Source organism: Abramis brama (assembly GCF_963993115.1).
Source record: "Abramis brama genome assembly, chromosome: 4".
NCBI classification, from domain to species: domain Eukaryota; kingdom Metazoa; phylum Chordata; class Actinopteri; order Cypriniformes; family Leuciscidae; genus Abramis; species Abramis brama.
This window is the reverse complement of record NC_139966.1, coordinates 46934102-46959535: the sequence shown is the minus strand read 5'-3', so window position 1 is coordinate 46959535 and position 25434 is coordinate 46934102. Positions and strand designations below refer to the sequence as shown.

Genomic DNA, 25434 nt, shown 5'->3' with positions numbered 1-25434 from the left:
CAACATCCATTGACTTTATGAATGATCTCTGAGATTGTAAATGTAATGTATTGTCTTAAGACTTCAATCATAATACTAACATATTTAACTATGTACCAGGAGTGGGCACTTACAGACACCTTTAAATAAATGTTTTCAATCATTAAAAGATTGCCTTTATCTAAAAAGTCATTACCAGCATTTTATATAAATGTAGATGAGTCATTTTGAGAAAGCACAAGTTAAAATGTGCTCACGCAGAATGTGTAATGAAATTCAACAAGGAAATGAACATTAGTAATAAACAAGTACATTTTATTTACCTCATATCAACCCGAACTGCATCTAAACAAAAGCTGATAAATCGTTCTGTGATCCAAAATAGACATGACCGCAGCATGACATGCTCTGTTTATGAATGTGTCCCGATACAAATTAGAATCAGATCACTGGATTAGCTGCGACTGTAGCACAAGTGTGTTCACGAAAGTCAGAAAACAACTTCCATCAAAAAGGTCTCTTTTGGAAATTTAGAAGGGTCAGGGACAGATTAAAAACAACAGGGTGGCATTTAAAATTTGCCAAGTGACATGTGAGGGGGGGGAATCCATCTGCACCAATTAATAATGGGAAAAGCATAACTTTTAAAATATAAACAAAAACAACAGTAAATAATTATATACTTGAATATAATCAGGCTGTGACAATTAAGACTAGTGTTCAGAAACATGGCATCGAAGGGGAACACAATTGTTCATTTCTCTCGCAAAACCATGTAGACCCTCCACATGACACGTCTCTGAAAGCAGCAGTGTAGTTATTCTGTTGGCAAGAAACAAACGAGAGCTTATGACGATTTCAATTTCATACAGATGATTTCAACCACCACCATTCAATGAGATATTTACAGCACCCCTTTCTAGAGTGTGTGCATGCCGTTCTTGGACTAAAAACTACAAAAAAAAAAAAATATATCAAAAATAATAAAGGGAATACATCAGCTAAAACATCCTCAGGGAAATAAACATCCACAATATATGATACAATTCAAAGCTTAAATATAGGCTTACTTTAACCAGCACATGCAGCTATGTATAGCCCAACACAGCTCCTTGGAATAAAGGAGGGGAGTTAGTTACGTAAAAAATAAGCAGAGGCCGGAAAACTTTCATTCTTGTTGTAAGATTTAAAGTTGGAAGCCATTTTTGTCATTGAATCCATTAAGACGGTATATCAAAAACAAAGAAAATACATAAGAGAAACAGAAATTTGTGTCCACTTGCACCAGATATGGGAAGGACAGAGGATTGTGTCGTCCACCTCTCCTAAAAGTTCTCACCGGACCGAGCAACTCTCTCTGCACCGGTTTCACGCCAGTGTGTACATCTCCCTTGCTTTCCTTGATACCGAAGGACAGGGAAAAAAACAAAAACAAAAACAGCAGCTCACAGGTTTAAACACCATTGCTTGCATATGGCTGACAAAACTGATTGGGCGTCCCAGGTCGCCCAACAGTAAAAGCTCCTGAACGCGGTTCTCTCTGGTAAGGAGGACGCAGGAGGAAGGAGCCTCGTATATAGCGAAAGAGAGAGCAGAGAGGATGGTGGTGGCCGTTAGCACGTCCCTCAAGAGAAACCCAGTGAGCTGGACGTGCTGGATCGCTGGTTCAGGCGAGACATGCTGTTCATGCTGGAGCTGGAGGGCTTGAGGGGCGTGTTGCTGCCCAGGGCTTGTGGGAAACGCTGGTGGTAGCGATCCAGACGTAGGTACTTGACCGTCACCAGCTTACCTGTAGCAAATGGGTGACAGGTTGAAACGCACTGAAAACTGCAGTGGCTCGGATTAGACTAGAATAAATAGGACATTCATTTACCATCAAACCAGGAGCCATGAAGCGCTTTGAAGGCTTTCCCAGAATGCTCTGCTGAAAGGCACTTCACATAAACGCAGCCCTAGACAGGAAGAAGATCATATAGCAAGTCAACCCATTAGTTAAATGGTTCAAGGGATATTACTCTGTTTCAAAACACAGTGAAATTATAAGGCAGCAACATGCTCTATTAGAATCAATTGTGAGTGAATCAACACGGATTATAAATTATTTTACCCAATATTTGTGTTCTCTTCCAAAGTTCTCTTAGTAGGCAGCAGGCAACTAATTAGCTTTTGGACAAAAGCTTATAAATTCAGGCTGTAGATTTTGTAAAGACCCACACAGGCTCAGCATACTCACCTCTCTTGAGTTTTTGTCAACAGCTATGTGAACGATTCCATCGTTATCACTGCATTTCTCCAAAATGGCTTCTTGAATGGCGAGGTGCCAGTTTTCCCCCACTTCCCTGTTCAAGAGGGAAATACTGAGTAGTAAAAACACTATAATAACAGCCAAGCCTATATAATCTTATGCAAGTAAATACATTTAACTTCGCTAGCCTGCTTGAACCACAAATTCAATGTGAGGTTGTGTGTTAAATTCCTCGGGAAACTTACATTACAGGATCAAACATGTTGCGAATCTTCAAGCATGGCGTTAAGCTGTTTGGTGGTGAATTTCTTCGGTCCAACGGAAATGCTAAAGAACAAAACAAGCCATGAAGTCCATGTACGTACTCTATACGTCAAGAACAAAAACATCAAGTTTGTCCTCCAAACAAGCCAATCAGAAGAAGGTATCCACATACTTCTGGCCATGTATGAATCTGAAAAACAACTATGGCACAATGGTTGATTGCACACAAAGTAAGAGTTACCTTGGCCTTGCCACACTTTGGAGGGCATGCTGGACATCTTATCAGGTGACATTGAGGGCTGAATCCACCGCCACACCAAGCAGTCCGCCCCTCCAATCCTCTGGTTTTCTGTCCGGATGCGAGACTCGTTAGCTGAGAGGAACGCAACAGCTCTGTCCCACACTTTCTTCATCTTCTTTCTGACAGAACAACACAAACATACTATTCAGGACTGTTGTCGCGAAAAGAGGGCGTTTCATGCAAGAACGCAACCCAAATGAAAACCAAATTCGTTCAGCAACAGCGGAATACCTGTCTTGAGGCTGGACAAGAGAGTCACGGACGTGAGGGATGGGCAAGTATGCCTGCAAGTCCTTATTCTCCTGAGAGGCCTCATTGTGGCTCCTCATTACATCTGTAAAAACACAAAGCACATGCATGTAAGATGCATTGTGCGACTTCCAGTTAAAATTAAGCTTATAGTGATGAGGCAGTCTTACCGATGATTCTCTCCACCATGTCATACATTTGTCTCGTTTCCTCCTCTTCTCTGCGCCATCTGTATTTCACGTAATACACCAAACCCCAAACAATACCAAAGCCTAAAGAGAAACAGTGTAAAAGGAGAACATTTGTGAAATGATGCTTTTACCAAAAGGAAGAACGACAAATTCTAAAAACAGGGGATGCGCACCTGCGAGGATGATGAGAACTCTGAGGGTCACAGTGAAGAAGGCACGTCTGAAGCGGCAGGAGAAAGACATGCGGGGATGGGTGGACTCCAGCCGTGAGATTTCCGAAACGTACTCTATGGGTTGAGCAGGGTCTGCACCAATCAACCTGCCCAGAAAACAGCACACACCCAGTGAACACAGGAAAATGGTGCACACAAACACAGCGAGAGATACTAAAGATATGAAAGCTACACCTTGTCAATGGATAGATAGAGAGGCCGATAGAGAGAGAGATAGACAGACACAGGCTGATATACAGACATGCCAACCGGAAGATAGCCTGACCGAAAGAAAAACACTACACCGAGAGATACTAAAGGTAAGAATGTTACACCTTGTTAACATATGAGAGGCCGACAGACAGGAAGGCCTACCGACAGACAGACAGAAACATATGGAAGGATATCAGTTACCTTATTCCAACAACATCTTTGGTTTTCATGATCCATTCTAAAGACGTTTCAATCAAGTTTTCATATGCTTCATTTTGCAGCTTGAAAGAGAAAGACACCTTATTATATTGTGCAATTTAACATTGGCAGAGCAACAATTTCCCAAATTATACAATATGACAAAAGGTCCGTGCCAATTACAAACAACTTTATTTGACTTAAATGATTATAAAATATAGCATCAAACCCTTCAAAAAGCAAAACAAACCTTGAGGTAAGTGGAGGCGTCACTAAAAGCGACGCTTCTGTTTAAAGGATTTTTAAAGTCTCCACAATCATGCTCTCCTGAAAGGCAATCAAAATAATTCACATTTTAATGCTGCAAATATAAGCGTCCAAATATATCAATTCCAATCCATACAATGTTTAGATGTTAAAAAAATGAGCTGCAACTGTATGCTCACCCGCAACAATGGCCAGGTGCTCATCTAGAGACAGGAGAAGGTTAATGATGAGGTCTCGGTCTTTGTCATCCTGTTGAATCAAACCAAATACATGCAAGTAAGTCAATTTTTTAGGACTGTACAACCATCTTTTTGGTGAATAAAAAAGGGAAATTACTTGACGAAAAGTTTAACAGGTGAGAAGACAGATACTTACATACTGCTTATCAAACTCGGGTCCAAACGGGTGCTGCAAGACTGAAAAAGGAAAGAAAAGTAAGATGACAGACGGCATTACTCAGAATTAGCAAAAATCTTTCACAGTCCAGGTATATTATAGTATTATGACTGGACGATGTTTCCCAATCGTGCCGAGGACAGTCAGAGGGAGTGACCATAGAGGAGGGCTGCTCATCGTCTCGCACTTGAGGGTGTGACTACGAGCGAGAACCTCTTGCCATCTCGCACTTGAGTCATTGTCTGAACATTGCGTTTCTGTCCTCGCTCTGGCCTGGACCCAGATTTAGCACAGCAACTGGCCTTCCCTGCATGTCTCAATCATAGACAACATTCGTCTGGGATCAAACGTGAGCCGTCTGAAGTCGCAAGCCATTTAATATACCAACCTCTAAGATGAAGACATACACCAACAAAACAACAGCTTTTAAGATTCTTGCCAAAGTTTGACCTAGATTTCAGGCAATGCGATGTTTAAAGACCCATTTTGCTGGTTCTGTGGTTGAGCTACAGCTGTGAGTGGCTTACACCACCTTAGCCATGGTAAAACCAATGAAATACATGGCCTTAAGTGGCTCATTTATATAATTGCAGAATCAGCAATAAAATAAAGGATATTATCTTTTTTATAAAACATTACAGATAAATCATATCTTGACCTTCCAGTTGTTGTTTTTTTAAACTTAAAGGGTTAGTTCATTCAAAAATTAAAATTCCATCAGCAATTACTCCCCATCATGTTGTTCCAACCCCGTAAGACTTTCGTTCATCTTCGGAAACACAAATTAAGATATTTTTGATGAAATCTGAGAGCTGGCTCACTGCTTCATAGGCTGCTAGGTAATCGATATCTGTCATCCCAGAAAAGTAAGTAAAGACATTGTTAAAATAGTCCAAGTGACTACAGTGGCTCAACCTTAAGTTTATCAAGCGACGAGAATACTTTTTGTGCACAAAGAAAATACAAATAAATAACGATTTATTTTCTTCTGTGTGGGCCACGTAGTGAGTTCACGTAGTGTAACAGCGCAGCGCTTCTGGGTTGTGCGTCAGAACGTAGGCTCACTATTGGCCAGCATCACACACATGACCAGCATCGGCCAATAGTGAGCCTACGTTCTGACGTACAACCCAGAAGCGCTGCGCCGTTACACTACGTGAACTCACTAATAGGCCCACACAGAAGAAAATGAATCGTTTTTTGTTTATTTCTCGTCACTTGATAAACTTAAGGTTGAGCCACTGTAGTCACTTGGACTATTTTAACAATGTCTTTAGTCTTTACTAACTTTTCTGGGATGGCAGATATCGATTACCTAGCACAGGAGTGAATGAACGAAAGTCTTACGGGGTTGGAACAACATGAGGGTGAGTAATTACTGACAATTTTAATTTTTGGGTGAACTATCCCTTTAAACCATTTAGAATTGGATACCAGCATAGTATTAAAAAATTGCATGTGAATAAACATACTATACACTGTTGTCAAATGACCTTGTTACATTGCAGTTTTAGTTCACACAGTAGCATAGTTATCAATGCAGTAACAAAAATGCTCAAAAAGTGTATTAAAACATCTTACGTTAGTCGGATAGTCAGGATGTTAAAAGTCGTGGATAATATCACAAAGTCATATACTGGAAGATCAAGTTAAGCACACTGAATGCTGCAGGACATATTTTATACATACAGAACATTTTAAACTATGCAAATGTAGTGAACACTACAAGAAATAGTTAGTAATAGTAGTTTGATAGTTTGTTGTTCAAAAAACCTAAATCACATAAGCTGCGAACAACAGTCTGTCTGAGCAAGAAAAAAAAAAAAACGATAAACGTATATAATCACACAAAGTGAGAATGAGCATTTAGCCGGACAGAGAGAAGTCAGTCACTCTAGCTGGCCGCAAACTCCCAGAGTCCTCTGAGAGACAGACAATTAGGCCGCTTTAGCTTGTCTGTGACCTAGATGTCTGCAGCACGCTCTCCAGTCAAAGCTCCTCTCCCTGAGAGGCCGGCCATGCCACAAATATACATAGTAATTCATCAGTCGCCTTCCTCTCAAGAGTCGTCTCTGCCTCCAGAGCACTTTACTCTGATGGTACTCAAGCTATTTAAACTGAGTGGCTTTGAATGCACATCCAAGAACAGACTTTCTCTCATCGGGGGAAAAATGTATCAAAAGATTAATGATATCACATTATGATTATGAATGATGACAACATGTCAAAACGTGGGGACTACCAGACTAGCCATGATTATTCTCAAATAACAGACATTCAGAGGGTTCCCACACTTTTCAAAAGTGATCGTCCCCAACTTTCCATCACGTTTAGTCAATAAGGATTTAAAAAAAAATCATTTAATTTATTTAAAATAATTAAGTAAAACAGAAATATTTTAATTATTAAAGCTAAGTTTTAGCTACATTTTTTTTTTTATAATTTACATTTTGCCTAATGAATGATGAATGAATGAATCATTTACATCAATTTAAAGATCAAAGATCAATATTTAGCCAAATAAATTGTTTAGTGCAGGGCATACTTAGAAAACTGTTAATTAATTGATATGTAATCACTCATATTTAGCCTACTATCTTAATTTATCACAACCTCACTTTTAGTAAGAGAATGTAGACACCATACTATCACAAATATGTTGAGAGATATGGAGCGCTGAGACGTTAGGAGTAATTTGATTAAAGTTAGTCTCACAAACATCTTGCAATCATTTAAGGTGAAGGTGCGATCAGCTGCCTGAAATCCGCCAGGGCTGGAACAGTCACTTCTGACATAACATGGATCATCACACATATTTCTAATGCAAATACCTCTCCCTGTCCCATAAAGCACCAGTGGGAAGTGCATTTCCTGTCTGAGGAGGTGCAAATAGTCTGGGGTGATAACTGATGTGTGAATTGGGCACAAATGACTCATGGAGTTGCCGAAACAGTTAGAAAAAAAAGTTGAGGATCATTCTAAATCGTTAAATGTGTACTTTCTTTAAAAAAATTAACATTTTTACCATATATATCAGATGCTAAACCACACACAATCTTATAAGAGAAGGAACACTAGAGCAACTACCATTAATATTAATGAATATGACGAATATGATGTCTCACAGTCTACTGAAACTAAAATACATCTGTTATTCTTCATCACACCATGGCAATACCTTAGCATTCTTAATAGTGTGAGTACCATACAAATAGCATTGGTATACAGTCCAATACATTCATTGCACCATTGTATTGACAAGCATGTTTTTTTACATTCCATGGTATTCTTCATGGTATTCTTCATGGTATTCTTCATGGTATTCTTGGGAACTGGGTGGAAGTAATACATTCATAGAATGGTTTTTATGTGGTAATCATTCAGTAGCATCGGATACCAACTTACCATGGCAATTTCATGTTTTGTGGACAAGTAAATAGTTGACTAGGTTTTAAAAGACATGCCATCTTCAGCACTTCATACTCACTGACTACATCCCCCACGGAGGAGCTGGAGCCCCTCATCCGCAGGTACATGAGGCCCAGCAGCACGAAGAACAGGCAGGCGGCAGTCAGGAGGAACATGGACAGGTAGTGAGCGCTGAAGCCGCCGGTGGAGGACACCTCCTCCCGTTTGAACTGCTGCAGGAGCTCGTCCTCCGGGACCGTGGTGTGCTGCTTGGGCTTGGTTGCTGAGGCATGGCTGTAGGAGTGGTTGGACCCGGTGTGGTTCGAGTGGTTCGCTCGGTATGTCGCGGTGTAGGAGGGAAAGCGCGGTCTGAGCCCGACACTAAACCGGCTGTTGCTGCCACTGTTGCAGGCGGATTCGCCGTCGCCGTTGTCGAGGTGGTTCTTACTGAAAGAACCGGACGGGATGCCACTGCGGTTGTCGTCCGCGTCAGTCCCGGAGAGTTTCGGGTAGCTGCGGCTCACGTAGCTTCCGCCGAACTCCCTCGATTTCTTGCCATCGTCGTCCCTTCGTTCCCCGACCATATCTAGGTTGCAGTCGGGAGTATCATGCGTCGTGTCCGTGCTCCAGACGCTCCGGTACGGGGGAGAGGAGGCGGGTGGACTATGTCTGAAAGTCAGACGACGTTCGTGGGGACGGTCTCGCTCACCCTCCTCTTCCTCCTCCTCGTCGGAATCGGAATAATCCCTGGCTAGACTACTGCTGTTAGACTCGTAAAAAGCCTTATTCCCGTTCAAAGCCCGACTGTCTCTTTCCGTTTCCTCCAAACCGCTGGATTTACCCCGGTCTGCCCACCACGGAGACCCAGAAATGCCTTTCCTGTCCACGGATAACCCGAGGGAGGCGGCGGCGGGTGTTCCCGCAGGCCTGATGGTGGGTGTCTGCTGCGCGGATCCTCGGTCTCTCCTGCTGCCGCTGTGATTCGGGCCTCCTTTCTTCTGCGGCACCTCCGCGTCCGACTCGTCCGAGCTGAAGCCCAGCACGAACTTTCCGGCTCTGCGCTTTTCGCTCCGGCTGGCGCTCAGGCGCGTGACGTCACTGCCCGGTGGCCTGGCGCTGAATCCCGAAGCTCGCGCGGCGGCGTTGCTATTACTAGCGCTGCTGCCGTTGTTGTTGATACTCCCGGTGCTACTGCGCCCTTTCCCGCTCCGGGAGCCCCGAGGCTGTGGCTGCTCCTCCCGCAGCTTTTTCAGTTTCTTCAAGTACACGGGCCGCGTGCTCTCCGTCACCGGTCCAGGGGTGAAGCCGAGCCGTTTTAATTCAGACACAAGCTCCTCATCCGTTAACTGTGCAGACGCCATCTTTGCACGAAAAAACGCACACAGCGAGACACGGCGGAAGTGACGTGGAAGTAAGCGGACAGACGGCCAACTTGAAAGGAAAGAAATCAAGGAAACTTTTTTTTAAATTATTATTATTAAATGAACATTATTCATATACATATGAATGACAATCAATAATAAAGGGTGGAAAACACAAAGCAGACACAAATCAAAATAAAGTATATAAATATTTTACAAAATGTATAGGCCTATTTTGAAAATATAACCATATTTAGACTTACAAAAAACGAATATTTTGCCGTCTTATCTTCAATGGACTGCCACATTTCACACAGTAAGAATAGCACATCTACATAACTATATGTTTCAGAAATAAGGAGGCAGAAACAATTTTTTTCTAACAAAGAAGTTTCGACTCATAATGGAGTTCCGATGGTATATAAACTTTTATTTGATTTGCTTTTCAATTATTTACAATTATAATAATCACAATTATTATTGTTATTATTATTATTATTAATTTAAATAAAAAGAAATGGACTAACAATTAAGAAAATCAAGTCCAAGCTTACAAAGTAGTAATTATAATAATCTGTTTAAATAAATAATTATACAAAGCATATTAGTTAATATAAATCTACGTTAATGTTAATTAAAAATATGAATGAAAATCCATTTTTGGATTTTCCAAAAGGTTTGTGTCAAATATCTGACAGAGACTTTAGAAGCGTTTATCTCCAAGTACAAACGTACAACGAATTTCACTTAGTGTTGGTGTCGACATACATTGAAACAAATGTATAAATACATAAATAAAAATAGGCTACAAATAAAGATGTTGAGAGAAGTATCCATACTGAATTTGGTTAAACCAACAAGAGATGCCTTTTGATGATATGAAAGAAAATATTTCATTATCACGCTGTTCAAAACATTAATCAGCATGTATCTATGCACATTGCACAAAGATTATGGATTGGGGCGCCTTGGATTGTATTACGCTACGCCACCTCGTGGCAAGATCTTTGAATTGCAACTCCTGCTGCGTACAAGTAGCTCGCGGAACAGTCCGCGCGAATCATTCTGTCAATTGAAGAGTAAGACTCGCTCGAGACACATTTAGTGCACGGGATTGGAACGAGATTGGAGAGCCAACAAGCCGAGCAATTCACTTTAAATAAACCAAGGGATGGCTTTCAGGACGCCTGCTGTTCAACTGCACCTTAAAACGTGTTTTCTTCTGCTTTTAGGGGGTCTAATGGAAGCTGCCCAGGAGCAAGGAAGCATGTACATGTGGATTGATGCCAATCAAGCAAGAATATTAATTGGTAATAGTGTTTTGCGTGGCTTCTTAATGGCACATGGATGTCATTAGAGCCCAATTGTAAAGCAAGCCAGTGTATAGGCTAATAATTTAACTGAAAGTTTTTTTTTTTTTTTTTAATTCATGGGAAGCTTGTGAATGCGAAATGCTTTATTCAACAGGTTTTGAGGAGGATATTTTAATAGTTTCCGAGGGCAAAATGGCCCCATTCACACACGACTTCAGAAAAGCACAGCAGCGAATGCCAGCAATACCTGTCAATATCCACCACGTGAACTTCACCTGGCAAGCCACTGAGCAGGTACTGTGTGTGTGTGTGTGTGTGTGTGAACCTTCATTCTGAAACGTTTGATGGCATGATCTTAACCAGTCGCTTTACACTGACAAATCATTATCCTGATGCCGTCTTTTTCCCCATTAAAATATCCTCAAAACAAACTGATTTGATTTGATTTGATAAGCAGAATTGTTGAATTAAGTTGTTAAATACTTAAAAAATAAGTTGTTTTTCGTATGTGCAAGCTTTCCATTTTATTGATTTGTGATTAACATGCTCGTATAAATACGCTATTTTAGTATAACTTTGAAATACAATGAACATTTTGAAACTATTTTTATTATTATTATTGTTATTATAGGCTATATATTATTTATTACTGTTATATTTATTAGTATTCTCTTGTTTACCTGTAAAAAATATCTTAACATCCTTAAAACAAGTTAACTTTTTTCTTTTTTTAAAAAAAATAAATTTGTCAATGAGTTAAGAATAATAATCTCAATTCAAAATATTTTCTTTGAAAGCTAATCTTATTTTATGCAGTTTTGCCTGTCAGCTGAATGTATCATGTTTTAAAAGGAAAAGGGTCAGTTCAACTCTTGTGGTATTTTGCATGTTGGTGTTGTAAAGCGGCACGCGGATCAAAGCGCGGTCCCGCCGCGTGAACGCGCCTCATCATGCATGTGCCAAACATCTGGGTCGTCATCAGTACACTGAGAGCACGCGTGCCAGAGCCCGCGCTTTATTTCACAGCGAAACTTCCATTTGGAATCACTTTGTTGTGTTGTTATTGCTTGTTGATCCTCTCTGTAATTCGTTATGGTTTTGGCAGAAACTGTGGCAAGTGATGCAGAGCTTTTCCCCCCAAGGATTAATAATAATAACAACTATATATTAGGCTACATGACTAAAATCAGTAAGGAAATCTTTCAGATCAGATTTTAAAACTCAATATAAACTAAGGGAGGTATATGTTTTCATGTATATTTTTATTTTTTTATTTACAACAATTTTAAGCATTATAAGGCATAATAATGAGAGCAAAATATAAGCAACATTATTACACTAAAAACATAATTAGGCCTACATAATTAAATAAATAAAAATGATGGCAACATAATCAAATGAAAACATATTTTTTGAATTGATATTATACATTTATTTTTATTAAAGTTTATACCCATTAATTTTTTTTTTATTTGTATGCAATTCAAATGTATTTGTATCATACTTTTCACATTTAAAAGCTTTCCAAAGCAGTTTTACTAAGAATATTGCCTCACAAATCCTACACTGTAAAAAAAATATTTTCATGATTTGTTATCACAACATTTTTTTCTTTTGACAAATCAACTTAGATAATTTATGTGGTTCAGATAACATAATATTGGTAGTTTCTGTTGATTAAACCAATCTCCCTCATTGTATTAACTCAATTTTTTAAATTTCAATAAACTTAAAATTTTTAGGCAGCCAGGTTACCTAGGCTACTTTTTTAAGTTAAACCAACAATAATTTTTACAGTGTAATAAGGTGACAACAGCAGTGAGAAAGGTCATATAAAATTTGCATATACAGTCAAAGCGAAAATGTTTTGTAATATCATGAATAACAGTATGCTCACATAGCGCATGTGCCAATTTTCCATTAAAAAATGTCAGTTTATTAAAATGTCAATCCTGAATGATGGCTATTTATTGCCTCTTTAATATGAATCGCTTGTTGTATTCTTAATTCGGATGAAAGCGCCTGCTAAATGAATAAATGTAAGAGTAAAAACAAACGCTCTTGCATTCACCACAGCTTCATTCACAACTTTGTATGTATGTACATAAACAGCTTGGGGGGATGTACAGGAATCTCTTTTCACAAATGATCTATCTTTGCACGCCGGGATCATAATCTGTGAATGGCATGTTGACTTGACGAAAGAGCAGCAAGAGGGAGAAATTAAAATAGCAAGGGGAGGGATACGGAGGAAAAAGAGAGGGCCCACTCTGTCCTGGCCCCTGTTAGCTTCAAAGACGGCCGCTGAGGCTTTAGAACAAAGGTCTCCGGCATAAAAGGCTGGCGGCGAGAGTTATCTGTGTTGGTTATTACCATTCAGCTGTAGGATTAGCTAAGCTCTCCACACAGCTTGTGTACTTTTGCCTCCATCAAACGCTGCCCAGCTTTTACACTCCGAAATCTAGAGACCAGAAAAAAAAGAAAGGGAAAAAAGAGCCGTCTACCTCGCTTTCATCTCCTTTTGGGACAGTTTTTTTTTTAGCGCATGTTTGGCCTCGCCATCACGGCTGTCCTCACAAGTGTGTAATTCTCAAAGAGTTGAGGTCATTAGTCAGAGAGTGGAGGAAATTGATTGCCTTGCAAACTTAAGGATACCCTGAAACCCTCTTTTTAGTCTTTACAGATGTATATGTGCTCCTGTCATGAACCACATGCAACCTTTTTTGTGCTATTGTCCCAGATGCCCCTCTTTATGCAAATCTACACTACCTCTTTTAATGCTTTTGAAGTCTAAAACAAAGTTCACCTCTGTTTATCTTTTTTCTTTTTCTTCAGGCAGAGTACTTCTATGAGTTTCAGACCCTGCGTTCAATGGATAAAGACATTATGGATGACCCTACTGTCAACGTTCCTCTCTTAGGATCAGTGCCACACAAAGCTTCTGGTGTGCTTTTCATTATATATATTGTATTTTATTATTTTATTTATTAAATAATTTATTTACAAAAGTTTTGATGATAAACTGGTGGAATAGTGCAATAACAATGATGTGCATATAATCTCGATTCTTAAAATCACATCTAAATTATGACTATTATAACCCATGAGGCTTGTGGTACATGGATGCTTAAGGTTAATTAATCAAAAGCGGATTTGTGTACTCAGTTGTCCAGGTGGGCTTCCCATGTCGAGGTGACCAGGATGGCGTGGCAGCATTTGAGGTGACCATCCTGGTGATGGATGCTGGAGGAAACATCATCCTGAGGACACCACACAATGCCATCTTCTTCAAAACGTGTCAGAGAGGTGAGCTTTCAAACCTTACATGTTGATGCACAAAATGATTGAGTGGGCTAAAAGAGATTGTTATGGGAATGTAAATTCTGGATCAGATATTGAAACTTTGCTGTTAAAAGCCTAGAAGCAATTCAGCTCAGCTTAAAATAGAATATAAACAGATATAAATGAAACATGTGTTGACATATAGTATGAGTATAGCGCTGTAAGATGAATTTGGTGTTTTGTAAAATGGCAAGATGGTAAAACATTTGGTATTCTGACATTATGTTAGACATTATTGAGATCTAAAACTCTAGAGAAGACATACATGGATATTCAAAAGTGTGGGGGCAGTTTTTTTTTAAAGAAATTAATATTTTATTCAGTAAGGATGCATTTAATCAAACAAAAGACATAGCAAAGACATGTATAATGTTACAAAAGCTTTCTATTTCAAATAAATGCTGCTTTTTTAACTTTCTATTAATCAAATAATTCTGAAAAAACAACAATTTATCACGTTTTCCATAAAAATATTAAGCAGTACAACTATAAGAAATGTATCTTCATCACTAAATCAGCATATTAGAATGATTCCTGAAGGATTGTGTGAATATATTTAAAATATATTAAAATACATAACAGTTATTTTAAATTGTTATCATATTTCACAATATTATAGCCTCGGGGAACATTAAAAACATTAATCTTACTGACCTTAGTTTTAACTTTTGAACAGTTGTGAGAGTAAAGTTTTTCTTTTCTCAAGAGGATAACCTGGAAACTTAGGTGAAAGTTTCCATTTGCTCTAGAAGATACAACCTTAATGAAAAAACCTATACCAAAAATGTGTTTAAAATGCATTTATTTCATACTAAGTATACTATAAACCCATTAACATATTTACTGACATATCGAGACTAACTGATATAAATATTATAATTAAACTTTAATTGCACATTTCTTAATATTAAGACTAAAATGTGTTTTAATATCACTGTTAGGAAGGATAGTATGATCTCTGTTTAATATCAGTCTTTAAATTCAAGATAATTAAAGTGTACCTAAAATATTTTTGCAATAGCACAATCAAATATACTTAAGTATATCTTTAGTTATACCTCAGCACTATTTCCGGATAACTAAAGTACATTTAGTACAAAATTATTTGTTCCAATTTAGCAGACTTTTAAGTATAACAATACAATTGCAGGGTGTTTATATTAATGTATTAACATATGTATTAAAAATTTATTTGTAGTATACTTAGAGTAAAATAAATGTATTTCAAATGCATTTTGGCATATTCATTTTTCACTTGGGAATTGAGATGTTATTTATGATTTTGAGCATGGTTTGTCTCTTCTTTAAGTGTATTTGGTAAGAGAAGCAGAGATCATGGTACGGGTGATTCTCAACCTCACCCACAAAGCCATCGCTGGCTCATGAGGTCATGTGAATCCTACCAGCTGCAGCCCTTTAGAATGAGCGTGTTATGTTTTTCTCTGATCCCCCCTCCCTTCTCACACACACTAACCTCACGGTGTTGCATTCCCCTACACACCCTTCTCCACCCCTCTCCATTCGGCGTGTAGACTTCACAGATCAAATGGTCCATCTGTCTGAAGCCACCCCGCAGGGAGGAAGCGAAGTGTTTCCTAGTGACAGCTGAGGGTGCCTTAATGACTAGTACTCACAAGTTGTTTTTTTAAAAGTCTGGCTGCTTGAATTTCACCCACAGGACAAAATGACATTGACGAAGTTGATATAGCTTAACACTTTCAAGTTTATCCTCTTTTCTAGGACCATTATTAACAATATTGGACTTTTAGTTTAATAAACATATCTGCATGGATGTTGCATTGAACGAACCTTAAAATGGTTATTTGAACCAGTAATTAATATTTATCATCATTTACTCGCCATCGCGTCATTCCAAACTTGACTTTTCCCCCCATGTGGAACACAAAAGGAGATGTTTAGCAAAATATCCAAGCTGCTCTTTTCCATATGATGAAAATGAATGTAGATTTTATAGCACTTTATATTCTGCAATATTATTAGCTTGAATGCACTGACACTATTGGATGAGAACTGAACTCAGTTGGATGATGCTTCAAAGCTGAATTGAACTCATTATATAACTGATGAACTTTACACAGTCTTTGTATGAAGAACCGACCCAAATGTATGATGTTATTCACTGAAAATCCAGCTTGACAGCTTCAGTCCCCATTCACTTTCATTGTTAGGAAAAGAGCAGCTTTGGCATTCTGCTAAACTTCTCATTTGTTTTTTCACATAGAAAAGAAAGTCATTTGCGTTTCAAAACACATGAGAAAGAGTAAATGATGACAGAATGTAAAGTACACGAAACTACATAGTCTTTAAAGATGGTTGTGAATTACAATCAAACATTTCTGCAACAGCATATGGGGCCACATTGTGTTTGACAGAGTTGTTGACATTGTGGTTTCACCTCAAAGCTATTTCCCTCCTTTTATATGCTGGTGTCAGTACTGTTATTTAATTCACTGGCCTTTCGACTTCTCCCGGAATCTGATGTCCTTGAAGTGGCGTAGGAAGGGAGTAAGTTATGGAGAGTTTGGTGAAGATTAAAAAAATAAGAAAGGAAATGTTCTCACCATTTATGTCTTCTCTCCTCTTTCTGAAGCAAAGTGCCCTGGTGGTTGTCGCAATGGAGGCTACTGCAATGAAAGGCAGGTCTGCGAGTGTCAGGATGGGTTTTATGGGGTGCACTGTGAGAAAGGTAACCATATTTATATAGACCCACCATCAAATTAAAGTCAGTAGGCAGGTTACTGATAGTGTAGTTTACTACATGAAACAAATAAAAACAAATTATTTATATTTAATAAAACTTAATTATATATTATATATTTAAAAATTATAATTTAAATATAATATTTATATTCATTTAAATATTTGAGTTTTGATTAATAGTTTTGGTCTTACTGGATCTCTCATCGTCTACCTGCAACAAAACAAGTCCATCAACAACAGATGTGAGCATGGAGAACCTTGTCATTAAGTGTCCACTGACAATGCCAAATAAATGCGAATTCTAGAAGTGTATTCTACACGACTCTTTTTTCGGAAAGACAAGCTTCCTTTGGAAACAAACGAGTGCATATAGTTTATTATGATGATGATTATACTCAACCTCAGGGCATCACTTCCCAAAATGCCTTGTGCAAATTACAAAGTGCGGTTAAGCCCGCTATGTACTAGTTTATATGAAAGAATGGAGCATGCATGTATTCTAGAAGGTTTCTGAAAAAAAAAAAAAAAAAATGAATTACCCAGCAGGTTGGGAGGCACAAACATGTGTTTTTCATCTATTTACAACTTTAAAGAGCGGTTTACCAAAAAAGGCTTCCATTAGATGCTGAATATGCGTTCAATATCCTCATTGTAGCTCTGCTGTGTTTGTACATAAACCGCTTCCACAAAACACCTTTCATCTAACAGCTTTTGGCTGATTTGTTTTCGTCTGCATCGCTGCCAAAACCACAAAGTTTTGTGCTTTTCATATCGAGAAAACCTGCAGCCCAAACAACAACAGCAGCAAGAATTTTAACTTGTTCATTTTTCATTTCAAAATAAAACGTTAATGTATTGACCACATACATGTTTCAGCCTGCAAGCTCTGTGAAATATCAAGTTACATTTTGCATTAAGATCATTTGCATCATTTGGGCTGAGCTACTAATCATAAGCATATTTTAAGGCGTATTAGATATAACAAACAAAATCCTCTTTTCCTCATTTTTAGCCCTGTGCTCCCCTAGATGTGTGAACGGTGGCCTGTGTATGAGCCCAGGTGTGTGTATATGTCCTCCGGGCTACTTTGGACCCAGCTGTGAGAGAGGTTGGTTTCCTTCCTGTTACTGTCTATCTATCATGCTGCTATTGTGCTATCTTATGCCACCTTTCATTATAATATTAAAGTGCCCCAATTATGCTTTTTAAAGGCTCCTAATTTAGTTTTGGAGGTCTGCTACAACACTTTTTCTTGCATCCAAGGTCAAAAACACTTTGTTTTGTCATAATATACATAGCAGCATCACCTTAATTCTCATAGTATCTGAAAGGGTATTTGCTTTTGCAGCACAAAAAACAGTCGACAACACAAACCAAACTCTTCCAGGCTTCAGCTACAACTACAGTGTTTGAGGGCGGGTCAGTGGAGATGTTGTTTACAGGCAGACAATGAAGCACATAGGCAGGCATTATGCAAATTAGTTAAAAACCCACACAAGTTTGTGCAGGAAGTAAGACTGTAATTACTGACAATTCGTTTCAGGCAGTTCAGAATCGATTGTTTCTTTTGGGAGGCAATAAATATCTTGTTCAGTAATGGGCACAGGCTGATAGGCCCTTTACATGCAATCTGCAAGCAATTACATCATTACCGCATGGCATAAGCTGATTGGCCACTGCTGCAGCTAATGAGATTGCTTGTTCAACAATTAAATAGTTTGGTTCACTGTTTGCTAGTCTATCAGAGTTCCTTGTAGTTCAACTTCTTTAAAGTGAATGGTCTTTTATTATTCCAGATCATTAAACAATGTTCCGTGATCTGCATTTATCAGTTCATAAATGAAGCAACACACCTGTTCAAAATCATGTTTGATGTTTTGCAAGTTGTGTTGGATGCAGGGAGTGAATAATTAAGCATATAAGCAAAGCTAGCGTGAGAACATGTATTAAGTCAATAACAGCAGCAGGAAGAAAATCTTGCTTTGAGGTTACAGCCAAGCATAGCTAAATTAGATTTTTTTCCATGAAAATGCTATGTACAGGATTGCATGTTACCCTGTGGTTTTGTGGTTTGTTGCATGACTATACATTTAGATGGGCTGTTCGAACACCGCAATATATATATAGATAACAATGCAGCATGCATGCTTGCTCAGGTGTTTATCATTTGTTAAAGTCACACATAGTGCTCGTTCTCATTAGGTAATTTTGAGCCATATTGGTTCAGGAAAAAACGAGCTAGTTTAGGCCGATAGTTAAACAAACCTGAGGATATGGCACCGAGGTACACATTGCAAAAGTCACTAGTAATTTATTCAGGACTTCACTATCCCAGATTTAAGTCAAGCCACTAGAATTTAAGTCAATCGGCAAAGCAGGTCCAAGCACACAAAGCATAGTCCATTAGCGTTAAGCCGTTCGGCAAAGCAAGTCCAGGCATACAGAGTTGGCTAACATGCAGTTCTCATCTTTGGAGCATCAGCAGTACATGTCTTGGAGATAGATCTCCGTTGGGGGGACTGTAGTGTCCTATTGTCTTTCTGTTGTCTCTGTGAGGATTTCTGAATGTCTTATTAATGCAGTAGCATGTTTTACACAAATGCATGTGTGTGTTTGCTTGTATTGTGTCATTAGTCTTGTTCCTGCTTTGTTGGGGGATTTATGTAGGCTATGTCTATTCATGCAACAGCAGCATATCTTAGGCACCGTTTACACGTGCATGGTTATTTTGAAAAACTGAGTTTTAGGCAGCCGACGTCACAGTATGCGACAGAACTATCACCTGCGTCAAGTGCGACCAGAAAGAAGAAGTGATTCGTTGCTATTTTCGGCATTCTGATTGGCTAACGTGGGCTTGAGCTTCTCGTTACACTGCCACCTACAGGTTTGGCATGCTCTTGACGGCATATATACACGGGTTCGTGTAAACGAACACTTTTCTGAAAACTGACAGGTGTGCACAATGTTATTTTTGAAAACGGAGAGGGTGAAGTGTCCGTTTATGAAATAGCCGGACACTATCTAGAATATAGAAATATTGCAAGAAATTCTGATCGCAGTTTCTACATGTTGTTTAATTTTTATTTTACAGCTGTTCTTAAAGGATTTAGAACAGATGCCAAAACCATGAAACATGAGCTACCAAACCGTTAGATAAATAAATAAAAGCACAAATTGTTTGTGTGTTATTTCTCTTTGTAGTTTGTGACATGTTTTCTCTGCATTAACAGCTAACTGCAGCACCACCTGTTTGAATGGAGGGACGTGTTTCCATCCTGGCAAATGCATCTGTGCCGTGGGCTTTGAGGGGAGCCGCTGTGAGCTCAGTGAGTTCAGCTACACGCATCTTCATCGACTCTGTGAAAGGAACAAACTAAAGTCAGACCACAGTAACAGCACACATTAAAAATTATCCAAACAAAAACAAACAAATGCCAACTTGTTGGCCAAACCTAAGGATTTTCATATGGGCTTTTAGAGGGGGAAAAAGTTGTTAAATAAGGACTGCAACTACTAAAGGGTGTGGTTTTATGTGCTCGATGAATCATGGTACCATTGTAGTCTTTAAACTAATGTTTCGGGTCAGTATGATTTTTTTAAAAATAAATTAATATTTTTATTCAGCAAGAATGCATTAAACTAATCAGAAGTGAAAGTAAATACATTAATAATGTTACAAAAGATTTCCATTTCTAAAATTCCGATTCCCCCCTTTTTTTTCCTTACTTTATATTAATCAAAAAATACTACAAAACATGTCATGGTTTCCACAAAAATATCGAGCAGCACAAATGTTTTCAACATTGATAATAATAAGAAATATTCTTGAGCAGTAGATCGATAATGTGACACTGAAGACTGGAGTATAGATGCTGAAAATGCAGTTTCATCACAGGAATAAATTACATTTTAAAATATATTCAAAGAGAAAACTACTGATTTTGATTTGCTCATAAAAAAGTACCATTCAAAAAACATTGGAAATTCCCGAACTCATAGCTTAAAAGTTGCTAATTCTCTAACAGAGTATTTGGACTTCTAACTAAACAGCTCTATTGATTTATAATGTTGAGTGTTAACTGGCAGTTACATTTTTATCATCATCTTTCAAAGGGAAAGCTGTGTTGTTTTTCTTTGGATGTAATAGGCTCGCTTCCAGAAATTGCCCTCAGAGCAGGTCTCCAAGTAAACTTCCTAAGTGAAGTGTGTTTTCACATTAGTGTTAAATGGGCCGGCACCTACTTGGGCAAACACAGGATGTAATGCAGTTGTGTTGTCACCCTAATCACTAATAACAACCTCATGAGGTCACATGCACTCGAGCAGTGTGGCGTTTTATCTCAGGCCCTGTTCTCTGACACAGAAATACTGTATATACACACTTGCTTCGCTTCAAAGGTCTGTAGTCTAGTTCATTGGTGTTTAAACAACTCTACTTTGACCCCAAATATCATCCTTTCCTGTTCAAAGGCAGGAAGTATTGCAGTATTCAGTGGTGTTTGGTCTGTAAAGAGAGGGAAGAGAAAATATTGAAGTAACATTTCCCTAACTTTTTAATAGCATTTAGCCATTTGTTACTGTCTGATCCATTGCAGTATCATGTTCTCTGGCAAAACGTTCTGTGACATAAACGCCCGGAGTCCCATTGAGATCATGTTATGTAAAGACCTAGTTTCATGGGTGTGGATTTCGTTGATTTGTCAAGGAACAAAGCCTCCGCTGAAATTCAGTCAATCTTGATCAAATATGCAGGTGTAAGAGGATCCGTGAGCATTTGGAAAGGGTCTGTCCGCCTGTTATTTTATTTCTCAATCACTTTACTATACTTTTCTTTTCCATTCATCCTCTGCTGGGTGTTTTTACGTGTTCTCAATATTTTTGTCTCATTTTCCAGTGACAAATATCTAAACATCCTTATAAACAAGCTGCAGTAATTGATCTTGCTTTATTTACATAAAACCCCAATGGCTAAAACAGTAAAATAAAATAAACCTTGTAAAACCCCAATGGCAAAATAAAGAACTTTTTTGTGTGTGTGTTGAAAATATAAATGGAAATGTTAACATTAAAGTTATCTAGTTTGTTTACACTGGCATGAAGTGTATTTAACATCTTCCTGTCTCAAAAATGTACATTTTATATCAATGTTAAATATATAATATTTAAATAGATTAAATAGATTGATTATTGATTGACTGCTTTAAAATGTTATATATGTTCTTTGTCAAGATGATCTCAGCATAATATGAATAACAGAAATTTCCATGCACCACAATTTCTCATAAGACAGAAAAATGTTTTTGCATTTTGGGATTGCGATAATGCAGTTTGCGATGTTGTTGTCTGCAGGTAAATGTCGTCAGCCTTGCAGAAATGGAGGCAAATGCACAGGGAGGAACAAATGCAAGTGCAGCAAAGGCTACCATGGCGATCTGTGCTCCAAAGGTGAGATTATCTCAACTTGGCAGAAGAACTGTGGACATGTTTGATCAAAAGCACATGTTCCACTGCAGCATTGCTCTATGCGCTTTGCTCACGCACAAAACACGCACTGTAAAAATGAACCGCCGGTGCTTGATTGCACCTTAAAAATTTCCACTTGGGCTGCAGGCTCGCTGAACGGCACATGATACATTTCTAAGACTAAACACTGCGTCTCTGTGTATGGCTGAAAGTGTATGTGTATACGTGTGTGCAGCTGTCTGCGAGCCCAGCTGTGGAGTACACGGGACCTGTGTGGAGCCCAACAGGTGCCAGTGCAGGGACGGCTGGCATGGACGTCACTGCAATAAGAGTAAGACAACATCCCACATCCCTTTTCCCAAGGCCAAGTTACTAATTGCCACCTGGAAATGGATTAGAGCAAGAAATCCGCTGTAATGTCAGGGTATTACAATGGATATTTAGATATATTACCATAAAAATGCCATAGTTTTCTGGACATGTACAAATTATATTCTTGGTGGTACCGTGGAGTGCAATGCAATCATTGTTTACACAAACTAAAATGAAAACAGCTTTGTTAGCTGAATTTTTTTTTAATGACCCATAAAACAAAAAAACAAACAAAAAAATCAATAAAATCAATATTTTTTATCTATGGTATACTATACAACTTTATACAACCTTCGCATTAAACATGAAATTGCCACTAGACGGCAGTGGCACTAGATATGGCACATAATCTTCTTGGTGCCATGCAAAAGTAATGATCTGTATTAAAGATTTTTTTATTCATTATTTAATATTAAACATGGTACCACGATGTTTTGTCTTACCCTTATGCATTTAGTTTATAGTACAATTTAACCACTGGTTTGGCAAAATAAACTGTTTTTCCAGTGAGTAGTACCAGGGGCCAGTTTTATATCATACCTTAGTTTGCACCATTTAAACTAAAATCCTGGCAAATTACTTGTTTTTGTAGTATAGTCAAAGACCCGGTTTCACAGACAAGGCTTAGATTAAGCCAGGATTAGTTCAATTAGGGCATTTAAGTAGCTTTTATAAACTTGCCTTGAAATGAAACAATGGCACTGACCTATTTTAAGATGAGTTGCTTTCAGTTAAAACAGCTTAAACATACATTTTGGTCTAGCTCCATGGTTAAATGCCATTTAACCATTGGTAAAGCAATTTTTAACCACCTATTTTTTCTTATTTTCCCAACAAGGGTCAAGTACGGTTTTATAGCAAATATACCAATGCACAATTTGAACTAAAACTCAAAAATGGTTTGATTCTTAGTCATAAACTCTGTTCTGCACGATTCAACGCACTACTGAACTGCTTGCTCTCTTCCTCCAGGATTTCGTGGAGGAGTCTCCAACAGCCAGCGGGTCTCTGGTTCCAAGCACAAGTCACAGCCTGTGGCAACGAAGGACACAAAGGAAGCACCCGAATCCAGTCAGCCCTCTGAGACCAACTACGTGGTTTAAGCCTCTAAATTTTGGGCCAACGGCCCCTCCATTTTCAACGTCGCCTTCCCCAGAACAAAGCTTTCATCATCCTCTTCCGATCCACATCGGGACACTCCCAAGCTGGACTGCTGCTTTCTCAGAGCGAGACTTGTTTTTGTAGGACTGCAACAGTGTCTTATTTTACCACACTAGCGCCTTTGATATAATATCTCCCACAGTCACCCTTCATCGAGCTTCTGCCCTGCGTCAACCGAGAGGGGAGTGAGTCACATGGTTGTGGTGAGCGTCTGATGTTTGTGCGTAGCCCTGCGGTTTAGCTTCAGATGTGGCGCTGAATCACTTTGAGAAGAGTACGTTACGATCCGAGAACTTCCGGGTGTGGATCCAGCTTTTCTTAGGATGGTAATTGCTGTGTTTGGCCTGTGCTCGAGGTTCGTCACATTTGACCTGCTCATTTTGTAAACATATTGTCACTAACATGCTTTTTCATGCAAATCACACTTGTGTAGTAACTTCTCCAACAAGTACTTGTATAAGTAATATGTATGCTATTCGTTCTATGTAAAATTGAAATATAAAAATATATATTTAGATATGGGTAGACAGTCTTTAAGTGTATGCTTAGAGTTTTCATACTTATGTATAACAATGCACATAAGCTGCTTGTGATGTCAAACATTAAGCCAAAAAAAATCATTTTTCATGTGACTTCATTACACAAATAAAACATGTTTTCTTGGAGCCTGTGAAGATGAATGGTCTTAACTCTTAAAATAATAGTTCTGTAATCATTTAATCACCCTCATGTCATTCCAAACCTGTACGCCTAATTTATGTCTATGGAAGGGTCTTGGACAAAGTCCGTCAAGCTCCACAAAAATAGACAAAAGCAACATAAAAATTGTCCATGCAACTGAAAATTTGTCCTTGCCTCTCTTTGTGTGTTCATAAGAACAAATTCATTCATTTGAATCAATCTTTGAACTGGATAATCCAGTTCAGTACTTCTGTTCAACTCAGTGGCTGTGAAGTTAACAGCTCCCTGGAGGTTATTATTGGTAAATTTTGGTCCGTTAATCACTTTTGTTGAAATATAGCAGAAGTTGTATGGAGTAATAGTACTCTTATGATGCTTTTGAGTTGTTTTTTGAAGCTTGAAAGCAGAATGACAGGGTAAATAACAAAATTCACTTTTTTTCTTTTTTTCTTTTTTCTTCAAGGCATAAAATATGAATGCAAACTACAGACAAAGTCACAATTTATAGGAAAGAGCCAAAGCTCAGAAAGTAAACACTAACATTTAAGAATTTGGGGTTTTTGAAAGAAGTTTCTCACACTCACCAAAGCTGCATTTATTTAATCAAAAATACAATAAAAACTGTATTGTGACATTTAATATTTAAAAAATGTCATTTATTCCTGTTATGGCAAAGCTGAATAGTCTTCAGTGTCACACGATCCTTCAGAAATCATTCTAATATGCTGATTTTGTGCTTAAGAAACATTACCAATGTTGTAAACAGCTGTGCTGCTTAAAGGGGTCATATAATGGTACATGCACTTTTACAAGTTGATTGTACTGAAATGTGTGTTGGCAGTGCCTGTACACAACCATCATAAAATGATAAAAATCCATCCAGTGTTTTTTTTTTTAATCTTCTTATATGTTTCCTCCCATCTCAAATCAAGCTGTTCGATTTTGTGACGTCACAATATCGACTCCCCTCCCACGATGGTTGATTGACAGCAGCGTTTCAACACAGACCCGCCCTCGCGCCCTCGTGAGCGAGCTGTCAATCATAGCACGCGCCGACGCGCGTTCATTGTTGATAGCTGGAGCACTGAGTAGAATGG

At 38.4% G+C, this 25434-nt stretch overlaps 2 protein-coding genes across 3 annotated transcripts; one reads left to right on the top strand and one right to left on the bottom strand.

The window, feature by feature from the left end:
• Window positions 1-277: 277 nt before the first annotated feature.
• lemd3 (LEM domain containing 3) lies at window positions 278-9344 on the bottom strand. Its single transcript, XM_084112019.1, has 13 exons — window positions 8003-9344; window positions 4495-4535; window positions 4299-4368; window positions 4103-4179; window positions 3856-3935; window positions 3403-3548; window positions 3209-3310; window positions 3021-3123; window positions 2730-2908; window positions 2470-2551; window positions 2213-2318; window positions 1853-1931; window positions 278-1768 (listed from the first exon to the last, which is right to left on the bottom strand). The coding sequence occupies exons 1-13, from the start codon at window positions 9282-9284 to the stop codon at window positions 1605-1607; spliced, it is 2511 nt and encodes an 836-aa protein (XP_083968145.1). The 5' UTR covers window positions 9285-9344; the 3' UTR covers window positions 278-1604.
• Window positions 9262-24320, top strand: wif1 (wnt inhibitory factor 1). Of its 2 annotated transcripts, XM_084112021.1 has the most exons (11): window positions 9262-9334; window positions 10517-10594; window positions 10752-10891; window positions 13433-13541; window positions 13763-13903; window positions 16551-16646; window positions 17673-17768; window positions 19891-19986; window positions 22010-22105; window positions 22359-22454; window positions 23468-24320. In XM_084112021.1, exons 2-11 carry the CDS (start codon window positions 10525-10527, stop codon window positions 23596-23598), a joined length of 1071 nt encoding a protein of 356 aa, XP_083968147.1. In that variant the 5' UTR covers window positions 9262-9334; window positions 10517-10524; the 3' UTR covers window positions 23599-24320. The 2 variants fall into 2 exon arrangements, with proteins under 2 accessions (XP_083968147.1, XP_083968146.1); XM_084112020.1 differs by lacking the exon at window positions 9262-9334 and having other exon boundaries at window positions 10332-10594.
• Window positions 24321-25434: the final 1114 nt, after the last annotated feature.